Here is a 12,619-nt window from a genome sequence, read left to right as displayed (position 1 = left end):
GGTAATTTTTTTTAAGAATTGTTTCAATGTCCTGGAAAATAAGAATCCTATGTCTTTTGCCTGAAATTGTTCAGGGATAGTTAACTAATATGTAACATTCCCTAGAATGAAGGGCAGGTAAAGGCATTTGTTACTTTAAATAAATTTATAATATTTCTCTGATTTATACTCATGTGAACTGGGCTGAGGACAGCCTTTGATAGGAGGACATTGGCTCCATTTTATTTACAATTGTCTCTAATACTGGGGAAATATTATTGATGGTGAGCCTCTTGGCCAGTGAATCTCTGTTGCTTAATTTTATTTATGAAGAAGATGAGCAGATAAAGATGCTGTTTGCTTGAGATGTTTATCCCATTATATAAAGGACTAATATATAAAGGACTAATGTTTGTTAGAATTAGAATTTAACTCATATATCTTTTATATTTTCATTTAGTGTTCTTAAATGCATAAAATAAATCTATTTGAATTCTATTTTAGGGCACAGAAATATTTTTGATTCAGGTAAAAGTTAGACCATTTGAATGTGTACAGGGATCACTTATTTTCTTTATTATTGTATTGGACACTATAAGCCATGAGCAGAATCAGATGGTAAAACTTGGAACATTCTATCATTTTCTGCTAGTCAACTTAATACTCATTTTGGTCCTCTTTCTACCTCATGGAAAAATACTTAATTCTGTACACTTCCAGATGAAGTCCCTCTATAGTTCAGGCTTCTCATCATTAAAATGAATAAATACCTTTAGAGGATTCTCTCTCAGCTGAGAAATTTGCCTGTCCTCCATTTCTGGATTCACAGTGAGCTCTGTGGGGCTATTTCAATTTTTTCTGTCTAATTTTTTTTCAGGTTTTTACTTACAAGAAGGAGCGAAAGAGAATGCTTATCTCTAACTGAATAAACTAGTCAAGTAGTCTACAAATACCATTGTTTATGCTAGGCTTAGGTCTTCAAGAACTCAAAATTCAGTCATCTTCTTTTCTTTATCTTCTTTAATGTCTTTTATGAACTTGTTCCTCTGTAAAAGTGGAGACAATGATAAAAGTATAAAATTGCAGTATGGTTGATATAGAGTAAGAAGGTGATGAGGGATTTCAGAACTGAAAGAAAAAAAAAAAACTGGCAGCTTTTTTATTGTTTTCTCTATGCTGTTAATCTACCACACAGAAAAGGAGGCAGATACACTTTATTGTTATAGTAACACCTGGACACATTTGAAAATCTTTATATAATTTAAAAAAATATAAATTTGAGAAAGTAAAATTTCCTCAAGAGTTTGTTTTTAAAATGTGGACCACACCTGAACTTTGATGTGAAATGACTCTTAAAAATTCTGGGAAATTAACATTTCTGGAAGGGCTTATAAGTTATAGGGAATGATAAAAGCTTATTTTTAAATTTTATTTGGTTATATTTTATCATGCAGTTTTCCCCAAAGGATATCAAGCTTGGACACTGGGATAACTGTAGGTTTTAGTGGACTCCATCTGTGTTTGCTTTTGATTCCAAGATACTGTGACACAGAGTGGTAGCAGATTGCCTGAAATGTTTGCTTTCTGTGGCTTTCTTTTGCCATGGGCATAGTGCACTAGTTTAGGGACTAACTTTAAATGACTTACCTGGATCATAAAATTCTCTCAATAATAGTGGTACAATTATCAGGCCCTTGCATTGATTTTAATGATCAAATCACACATTTCCTATAGCATGGTGACTTTTAAAGCAATAGTTTTTAAGTAAAGAGTTTCAGATATAATGTTATTTGGTTTTGTTATTCTCTGTTGGTAAATACAAAGTTTCTAAGATTTTCTTAAAGCCAGTCAAACCAGGCAAAATATATTATCAGGATACAATTAGTTCTATTAAATGACTCTATTTAGTAAAGTATATATTTATGTACATATGTACATGTACACAAATTTGGGGATTTATTAAAAATATGCCCATAGCAAAGAATTATTTGTTCACACATTTTTATAAAGTATCTGTGGTGAAGCATCAAATTTAAAATAGATGTTGTTTTCCATATCAAGACTCAGGGATGTTTGAAAAAAAATAGGTTATGAAATCATCTTCCACTTGAAGATTTAATGTAAGATTCTACTTAAATTAAATGTAAGACTCTTAGCAATGATTTGTCTAAATTGGTGGAGTTAGGTTTATTGGCTAATCTACTGCAGAGAAGGTAAGGAAATTGTAGGATCATAGGGGGGAAAAACCAAAGATTGTTTTCCATTAATCATTAATTTGGGGAAATAAAATGAATGAAAGATAGAATCAGAAACATAGAATCAGAAAATTTGAGACGTCTATAGATAGTAGTACTAACATTCTTTGAATACATTTTATGAGAACAATTTGAGTTATATAGGAATTGATTTCAATGAATAATCCCAGTGTATATTTATTTTTTTCTACCTGAAGAATTTTTAACCTTTTAACTCTTTTTTCTATTTATTCTACGTATTATACATCTATTTATTCCTGTTCTGTGTATATAATAGTATTGGCAAGTAAACAAACCAAACCCAAAGAAAGCTGACTATATAAATAACAGCAAATGGATGCTGGGGACGATTATATAATCTTAAAAGTTGTTTTGTAAATTATATTTACAATCTTGGGAAGATACTAGTCATATATTATTAAGTTTAAATATCTAATATTTAAAATAACCCATTTCAAATACCCTACACCTACCTATTAGTTGTTTTTGGGTATTTTCAGGTATTTATTCATCCCAAGGATGAATTATTTCAGTAGTAGTTGTTAGTAGTAGGCTATATGATAGGTTGAATATAGCAAATGAATGAAACTGATTTTATTTCTTAGCTTTATTTTCTCTTATTATTTTGCATATATCCTTATGCCTCTGTTTTGATATGCAAAAGTAAGCAAACTAATAACTGGAAACATAATTTTTGTATATTTGAAATATGAAAATGTTTATGATCTCATTGGCAAATATCAGAATAGGTAAAATTCTTATTTAAGTACAGATTTAATGGAAAAAAATTAAATATTGAGAAAGTCAAATCCTATTTGCTATGAAATTTCTCTTAGGCTAACATTTATATTGTTGTATTGCATTTCACAAAAATAACATATTCACTGTAGAAGATACATATTTTTGAAACACTTTAAAAATATCATATATTTATTAAACAAATAAAGTCAAAATCAAATGTGAAAGAACAAAAAGAAATGTAAACTCATAACTGAAACTTCAGATAATATTGAACAGTATAGGTAAAAAGAGGAACCCTTATTTAGTCAACAGTTGAGATAAACTGAATTACTATTCATTTCTAGTCTTTTATGACTTTGCTTTTTTCCATAATTGTAATCATATATTTAATTTTGTACTGTCCCTTGAAAAAATGATGTCTTCATATATCAACAATGACTTATTAAAAGTCTATTCACTTATCCTTGAAAATTTAGCATTTTTCACTTTATTTTGCTGTCATGAAAATTTTAAACTTCTTTACATGCATTTTAAATATGCATTTTATTTTTTTTAAATAATAAATTTTATTTTTATATTCCCCATACAATTGCAACCCCCCCCATTCTGACCCCAATCCCTCCCCTCCTGCCCCCCACTCCCCAAAAACTGTCTCTGGTTCATAGTTTTTTGTTGATTTTGATTTTCACTTTCTTATAGTTATTCATTTTCCTGGTCCCTTATTTAAGTTATCTAGATTCCTGCTATGAGTGAGACCATCCGGTATTTTTCTTTTTCTTTCTGGCTTATTTCGCTGAGCATGATCCCTTCCAGAGCCATCCATGTTGCTGCAAATTGCATGTGTTTATCTTTTTTGAATGCTGAGTAATATTCCATGGTATATATGTACCACATCTTCTTGATCCAGTCATCTATTTTTGGGCATTTGGGCTGTTTCCAAAGCTTAGCTAGAGTGCAAACTGGTCCAACCACTATGGAGAGCTGTGTGGAGATTTCTGGACCTAGTAAACATAGAGCTTCCATATGATCCAGCAATTCCACTCCTAGGTGTTTACCCAAAGGACACAGAAACATCAATTCCAAAGAACACCTGCACCCCTATGTTTATAGCAGCACTATTTACAATAGCTAAGCTTTAAAATTAAAATGCATTTTAATTTTAAATGCCCCAGAGCCGGAATGGGGGATCATACATGTCTTTTGTGGAAAGAACAATGTAAGCCAGTATAAACTCAATAAAATATATTTAAAATAATGAATTTTAACTATCATGATAAGCAATTGCATTATGATTTCTTAACCAGAATTTCAAAATTATTCTAAAAACTTCTTACTCCTGGATAATCATATATGGAAAAGAAAATGTCTTAAATATTAAATTCCATAAATTTTCACAAAATAAATAGTGCTCTAGAATACCCTCCTGTGTGCATCTTTTATTCACTATTCATGAAATTCCAACATCATGATTATTTTTGCCTTTTTTTAAAAAGATTATTTATTTTTATACAAGAACCGGGGTACAGGCCAGATGCACGGGAGGTTGAGAGGATTCACCGGAGACAGAGCGAGCAACAGAACCGGCAGACTGAAGACATACACTGCTGAAGGGAGCAGCGGGCGAGATAAGAGAGGTCCGCTGTGCCATATGGGATTGTCGCGGGTCGGAGGGATCGAACCCGCACTGCAGAGGCTGCGGACAGCTTCACAGAGCGGTGCTCAACCGCCTGCGCCACCAGGGGAGGCCCTATTTTTGCCTATTTTTAACAATGTTTTGGTTATAATTCATGGATATTATAGTTCATTCTTTTAAAGCGTGTATTTCAGTAATTTTTGATGTATTTACAGTTGGGCATTGATTGCCACTAATTCCAGAACACTTTTATTTCCCCATTAGAAAAACCCCATCCCTAATAGCAGTCATTACCAAATCCCTAATCCCTACAGCTCCTGAAAACCTACAAATTTTTCTGTACGTTCACATAAAGAAAATAAATCAGTGCAACCTTTTTTATCTTTGCTTAGTCAGTATGATGTTTTTAAGGATCATCTATGTAGTACCATGTCCCAGAACTTCCCCTTTTATTGCTGAGTAATACTCTTTTATAGGTGTGTATCAGGTTTATCTGTTTATCATTTAATTGATTTTTGGGTTTCTCTTTTTCCTTTATGCATAATGCTGTTAAAAGCATTTGTACATAAATTTTTATGCATATATTTCATTTTTATACATTTTTAGATTCATAACTAGGGGTGTAATTACTGCCTTATATGTTAATTATATGTTTAACATTTTATTATTTTTAAAAATATGTATTTATATTTTACATTGTGGTTCATTTTTGTATAGTGTTTGATTTGTCCCCTCAGGTGTAATCCCATGTTTAACATTTTAAAGAGCTGTCAACCAGTGTACTTCCATCAGTCTGCCTAATCTGTTCCCCACTGTGTCTCTGGTGAATCCTCCCACCCCTCTGTACCTCTGGCCTGTACCCCAGCTTGTATGCATAAATAAATAAATATTTAAAAAAAATTAAAGAGCTGTCAAACTATTTTCCAGAGTGACTATCCCATTTTACATTCCCTCTGGCATTGTATGAGGGTTTATATTAATCCACATTTTTGCCAACTCTTATTATTTATTATTATTGTAAGTATAGCTATCTTAATGGGTGTAGGAGGTATTTCAGTCTGGCTTTGATTTACTTTATTGTAATGACTAATGTTTTTAAATATCTTTCCTTCAGTATCTGAGACAAATATAACCTTACTGACCATTTTAAGATATTCTGTGAGAATTGTATAGTCAAAACATTTGTTCATTTAGAAACTTTAGTTGTCTTTCATTAATAAATTTTAATATATTTTTGATGTTCTAGATGCAAGTCCTTTATTAGATATATAATTTACTAATATTTTCTCCTATTGCATGGGTTCTAATGGTGTTCTTTGAAGACCAAAGATTTGCATTTTATAACTCCAGTTAATCTACTTTTTATCATTTATGCTTTTGGTGTTATATCTTAGCAATCTTTGCTTAATCCAAGTACATGGAAACTTTCATTTTCTTCTAAGCATTTTAAACATTTCAGTTCTTACATTTAAGTCTGTGATCCATTTTAAATTAATGTTATAGATTATACAAGACAAGTGTCTGACTTTAGCTTTTGGCCTAAAGTCATCCAATTGTTCCCACACCATTGGTTAAAAAAGCTATCCTTTCCTGCACTGGGTAGTCTTGGCATCCTTGTTGAAATAAATTTTAACATAAACATAAGGATTTATTTTCAGAGCTTCAATTCTATTCCATTGTGTTATTCTTCCATTTTAATGCCAGCACCACATTTTTTTGATTACTGTAGTTTTGTATTAAGTTTTGAAATCAGGAAATCTGGGTCCTTCAAATTTGCTCTTCTGTGTTTTAAATTGATTTGACAATTCTGACTCACTTCATTTTCATATAATTTTAGAATCAGGTTGTCAAAATCTGCAAAATATGTCAGCTCATATTTTGACAGGCATTACATTGGATCTTTAGATCAACTGAGGGGACAGTAGTACCACGTTAACAATATTAAGCCTTCTAATTCATGGACATGGGATGTCTTTCCTGTTATTTAGAATTTCAATTTTTCATGATGCTTTGTTATTTTCATTGCACAAGCCTCATGATTCTTCTGTTAAATTTATTCAGAAGCATTTTATTTTTATGCTCTTATAAATGGAATTGTTATTTTCATTTGGGCTGTACTTGTTAGCTTTGCCTATTTTTGAGCTCCATGTAAGTGCAACAGTATTTTTATGTGCTCTTTTGTGTGTCAGCTTTTTCAATGCTATGTCTGTTAGATGCACACATGTTACTACATGTAGCTGTAGTTTCTTGATTCTCATTGAGCTGCAGTTTTTCAAAATGTCAGTATATCACAATTCATACGTTCTATCTTGTACATTTGGCTTGTTTCTAATTTTGGCTATTTTGAATTATATTACTATTAATATTTTTGTATGTGACTTAAGATAAATGAACATCTGCATTTATTTAGAGTGTATGTCTAAAAATAAATATTCAGCTTATAAAGGTATTGTTAATCAACAAATTAGCATGTTGAACATCATTTTGCCTCTGTTCTATTTGGATGGTCATTCTCACATAGTGCTAACATAAATCTTTTGCTCCTTTTCCATCGCCTATGTTTTTCATATTTAGCTATGGAATTACTGATATAATTAAAATAGCATCAGACTAACACCAATACAGGAATTTTAGCAGTTGACTAGAATAAATCTAGAAACAGAGTCTTCTGTGATTTACTTTATGGAAAAGATGACTCAGAATTGCAGTGGGGGAAATAATGGTCTTTTCAATAAATAGTACTTATGTATTGATTACCTATATGATGTAATTTCCTATCTCTCATCATGTATAAATATCAATCACTGATAGATTGCCCAACTAAATATGAAAATAAAATAATAAATCTTCATAAAGAAATAGGAAGATTTATTTATAACCTTAAGGAAATCAAAGATTTCTTAAAAGGCACCAAAAAAAACACTAAACATAAATTTAAGCAATAATAAATTGGGCCTCGTAAAATAGAAATGCTCTTCATGAAAAGACACTACTAAAAAGTGAAAAGACACGGAGCAGGAGATAATATTTGCAATGTACAGATCCAAAAAGAAGTTTTATTCAGAATTCAAATTACTTAAATACACTTTGGTAATTTTCAAAATAAAAAATATAACTGTATTAAAGAGAACATTTCATCTTCTTTAATTTGTCTTATTGACTGCTTTAATTTGACTGACTGAAAAAAATTACTTCTTAAAATAGTTGTATGTATACCAATAGATTTAAATCAATTAATTTTATAAAAGGAAATTATTAATCTAAAATCTGCATTTTTCTAAAATCCAGAATGATTGCATAAAATTTGAAAATGAAAAAATACATTAATATTTAAAAACTTATCGTTTAGATTTTTGTTCGTGAAAGTAACTTAAACATTAATTCCAGTTATCCTGTTAACCTAATTACCACTAAATTGTCATGAAAACTAACTTGATAAAAGATTAATATGGACATGCTTTTCTAGTCTAAGATTTAATTTAAAACATTGTGATCTTAAATTTTTTAGAGTCATATACAGTTAAGTTAGTTTTACATAGAAAAATATAGTTAAAATTATAGTAAAAAAACTCTTCCCTTAAAAAAGAATCTCTTCAAAAGTTCAATTCAGTCTGCTAAAAACTTAATATAATTTACTCAATTTTAAGAATTGGGCATATATTGTCACATATTCATATAATTGTTCTACTTGATAAAGAACTGTCTTTTAAATGTTTTCTTATAAATTTGTGATTCCAAAATTTTAGAAACTTTATTATTACATTATACCTGGGATTTATCTCTTAATCTCAGTATAAACTTTGTAGTGATCTCAAATTTACTGTCTTTTGAATTTAAAACGGCTTTGATATACTTGAGATAATTTTATAGAAGTAGTTTCTAACCCTTCAGATCTCTGGAAGTTGTACTACTTTTACATAATATTCAATTCTTCCATTTATATCTTGAAAAATTGATAAATAGACATCTGTTACTACTATATCACAAGGTGTTTATATTTTGTTACTGTTGAATTTACCCTGTCAATTTTAATGAATCCTACCCAATTAAATTGGTGTACATATTTTTCATTAGTCCATAATCAATACCGTTATTTCTACTTTTACATAAGTGCATGGATATAATTTTATCTCAGGATGTTGGAGGACTAATGCATTTTTTTTTAAATATGTTGCAGAATTGCGAGAAGCTAGAGAATAATTTTGATGACATCAAGCACACAACTCTTGGTGAGCGAGGAGCTCTCAGAGAAGCAATGAGGTAAGTCTGGGTCACCATAGCAACAGTCACAGATGTGGTAAAGAAAAAGTCATTCTTCATTATTGGGGGAACAAATGAGTTCATTGCCACCATTCAGCTCTGTTCTCTAAGGTATTAATTTGTCAGTGGAGAGACTTCCCTTGAGGCTGTACTTTGGTTTTGAAGCTGCATAAATGTTAAGCCTCAGTGCACAGTAAAAAATGTAAATGTTTAATTTGTTACTTAAAATGCTTAAGGGGTGTCTTGTTTTATATTTATACTAAACCGTGTGATTGAATGGAAATATTGTTCATCTAAATTCTGCCTGTATGTATACATATAAAAAGCAGTACAATGATGGTTTAACAAAGTAGTATTTCCTCCTAATTAATATTTAATTAAAAAAGAGGTACTTAAAATTTCATATTCTATTAGATTTTATAGGATTATATCATAGCATTTTTAATATGATTTACATTTTTGCCTACTATAAAGCATATAGATTAACTTTTGTGAAATACAGCCAGATGTAAGTATGGTGTTTTTGTGGGTTTTTTTTTACTTTTAAACACTGCTATTTCTAAATATTTCTCTGAAGCTTCCCCAAACTTGACGTCTTTTTAATAACTTCTAGGAAGCAGTCTTCAAATACATCAGATCAGAATCAAGAAAGTCTTTTTACTAGACATTAAAAATGTGTGAGGAATAAAACAACTAATCCTTATAACGGAACGAGAAAACAGCAAATGTTAATAATTTTAAAAGTTCTGGGCTTGAATCTTTGAGTGGAAAAATTTCCAGTATCTTTGTACAGAAAACTCTATCTTTTTTTAGCCTTTGAAACTAACAGTAGTTTTTAAAGTATGTTTTCTTCTATCAATGATCATTTTTTTAACAATCTTAAATCAAGATAAAAATATTTAAAATAAGAGAAAGGAAAGCTTGTGAGATTTCCAGGAAGGCTAGTTTAGATACAATTGTTATTGCTAGCACACAGTTACCATATACTTTAGTTTAGAAGCTGCTCGCATTTAGTAACCTCCCTTTTACCATGCAAGCAGCAGGGGAAAGTAATTAAATTTAATAGAAGCTGCCCTCATTTTGAAGCCACTTCTATTTAAAACCACAGGGGGAGGTAATTAAATTTAATGGAAACAGTAGCTTCTACACAAAGATACATGGTACTTCTACATAGATGATTATGATGTCACAAAAAGAGGAATAATATATTACTAGTTCTGAGAAATTACCAGCTGGAGCAAGTGAGCCTATTTTATTGTTAATGTCTCTACTAATAAAAAAGAGAGGGAAAAATAAAACTGAGTACACAATAGAGAATTTGTATCTATATAAAATGTAATCAGACATTCTCAGAAAGGTAAAGTTATTGAAAATAGTAGTAAATTAAAAACAAGGTATAAAATGTTATGAAAAAAGCCGGTGCAGAAATTATGAATGAATTCCTGTTTTTCAAAAGAGTCTCGATCCTCTATCTGAAACTACCATAGTTATACATTGAACATATCATTTTTTGTTCATGCTCATTATAATTTTGAATATATTAAGCATGTCCTCCAGTATTTATTTAGAAAACTACAGCTATTCTCTGAATTTATCTATTCAGCTTCAAGTGAACACATAGACACATAAGAAAACAAAGAGAATGCCAGCTCTGAAGCTTTGAATAAAAGAACTGAAGGCCCAAACATAGAAAGAATTGCAAAGGGGCAGCTTGAATGAAAATGGATTCGAGTGAGGGAAATTTAATGAATAAGGAAAAGACATGTAATTAGTATAGAAAATGTGTCATTATGAAAAAACAAATTGAATTATGGGAGAACTACATCTGAAGAGATTATTATATTCTGCCAAATTTTGTAATACTTGCCATTTAGAAAATACTAGGATAATTCTCCTTTTATCTACATAAAAAAGTGGAGAAAAACAACTTTTTGAAAAGTAGAGATGAACTAATGAAGAAAACAAGTATTACCTGGTTGGAGTAACCTCTTAAATTCCCATGCTGATATAAAGCAGCAGTCTATATGATTTAAATCAGCATATAATCATATGTCTGTATAGTGTACTTTGTTTATATAGGTTGAATATATTACACACACATGCATATGCATATTATTTGTAATTCACTAAACATAGTTTAGATTCACTAAACACAGTTAAATAAGTATAATTAAAAACTTTCAACAATTAGTTTAATGTAGGTGTGGCACTTTTTAATTTTGATTTTTACCTTTAGAAATTGCAGCAGAGGCTCATCTTTTTACATGTGTGTTATGGAAGTGAAGGAAAAGTTACAATGCCACGTGACTGAAAGAATTAGAGGGGAATACATGAAAGGAGAAAAGTAAATGCTGTGATTAATCTTTGCCTTACATGAGGGATGTCTGGATGAGAGAAAACCATGGAGAGGATCAGAAATTTGATCTAGCCTTGAGAGATGGCTGGTTTTGTAGGTAGAGGAACAGCATCTAACACAGACATGGAGGCCGGCAGGTGCAAGATATATTTTGGGGGCAGTAAGTGGTGTAAAGCAAACATTTTCAAGCTTTTTAATATGTATATTTTCACAGAAAACTCACAGAGGCAAAAATTTTCCCTCAGTAACATGTTTCCTCATATACCAAGAATCCTGGGGTGGATATGGAATGGTACGTGGTTGACGAGCATGGTGGGAACAATTCAGATCCTCAGAGTGAGAGATGGGATACTGGGAGAAAAGTGTGGATAATTTACCAGAAAACATCAATTAGCATAGGTGCCGGCTTCTTGAGAATGGCTGGAAATGTGTTTGTTGCAGTATTTTAGAGGCCAGTTATGTACAGTCTCCCTTGTCATGATAAAATATTTAAATTTTTGGAGGGAGTCATTGTGGTTTTTATGGAAGGGAGTGACAGGATTAAATATAAAATCTTTGAAGATGATTTTGCAGCTCCGTAGAATTCTTGCAGGGCAGGAAGATTATATCCAAGAGGAAGGGATGCAGGGTATAATCATTCATTTAATTAATAAAATGATTGAGCTTTTGCAGCATACCAGGTGATGAAGTTACAGATAGGAATATTGCACAGTCCTTACCCTCAAGAGCTATCAGCATAGTAGGAGAGATAGGTACAAAAATCAAACTCTTGATATGAAAACTCTGAGCCCCAGTATTGAGTCCTCTTTTACCTGGTTCCCAAAACTTTGTGTTCACTTCCTCTGGGTTCATGGACAAAGCAGAGCTTGGCCCTGGGCACATCTTCTTCTCTCATTTGATTTACATGCAGCAACTTTCTCGTGGCTCCAGGAGTCCGCAGTGATGCTCAAGTCCTGAGCACATCCAGCCTGGAGAAGCTGGCACAAAAGAAGAGTGATTGACATTTGATGATTGACATTTGGTGGCAGCTATAGTTGGGGCTTTTCACCAACTTGGGTTTACCTTCTTGTTTACTAAGTTTCTTCTATTTCTATGAACTTAGAACAAATAAAAAAAGAGGATTCTGCCCTTGCTCCACTCTGTTGCTTTATCCAGGGTCTCTTCGTGGTCAGTCTTATAGTAATGCTGTCTTGAACATGTTCTTTCAGGATCCCTGCTCCTAAATCATTTTAGCCCCCAGTCTGTGCTTCCTCCTGATCCCAGATGTGAGAGCCTTGTAGCTGGCTGTGTAAATAGAGCAAGGAGCTACAACCTACTCTGGAATGTGCTGGTTAATAAAGCAGGTATTTAATTAGGTTATAGTTAAGTTCCCAGAATTGGAAAAAAAGAATTTAA

General features: G+C 31.5%; 1 protein-coding gene across 1 annotated transcript in view; it reads left to right on the top strand.

The window, feature by feature from the left end:
* Nucleotides 1-12,619, top strand: part of DPYD (dihydropyrimidine dehydrogenase) — a gene marked incomplete at both ends in the record, with an annotated part of 741,074 nt that overhangs the window by 79,919 nt on the left and 648,536 nt on the right. The window contains one exon of the mRNA XM_084242233.1: nt 8,786-8,868. Within this exon, the coding sequence (XP_084098359.1) occupies nt 8,786-8,868 (83 nt within the window). The remainder of the gene's footprint in view (nt 1-8,785; nt 8,869-12,619) is intronic.

The sequence above is a fragment of the Talpa europaea genome (assembly GCF_964194135.1).
Source record: "Talpa europaea genome assembly, chromosome: 9".
In the NCBI taxonomy this organism is placed as follows: Eukaryota; Metazoa; Chordata; class Mammalia; order Eulipotyphla; family Talpidae; genus Talpa; species Talpa europaea.
The sequence above is the reverse complement of the archived record's forward strand: the minus strand, read 5'-3'. Positions and strand labels throughout refer to the sequence as shown.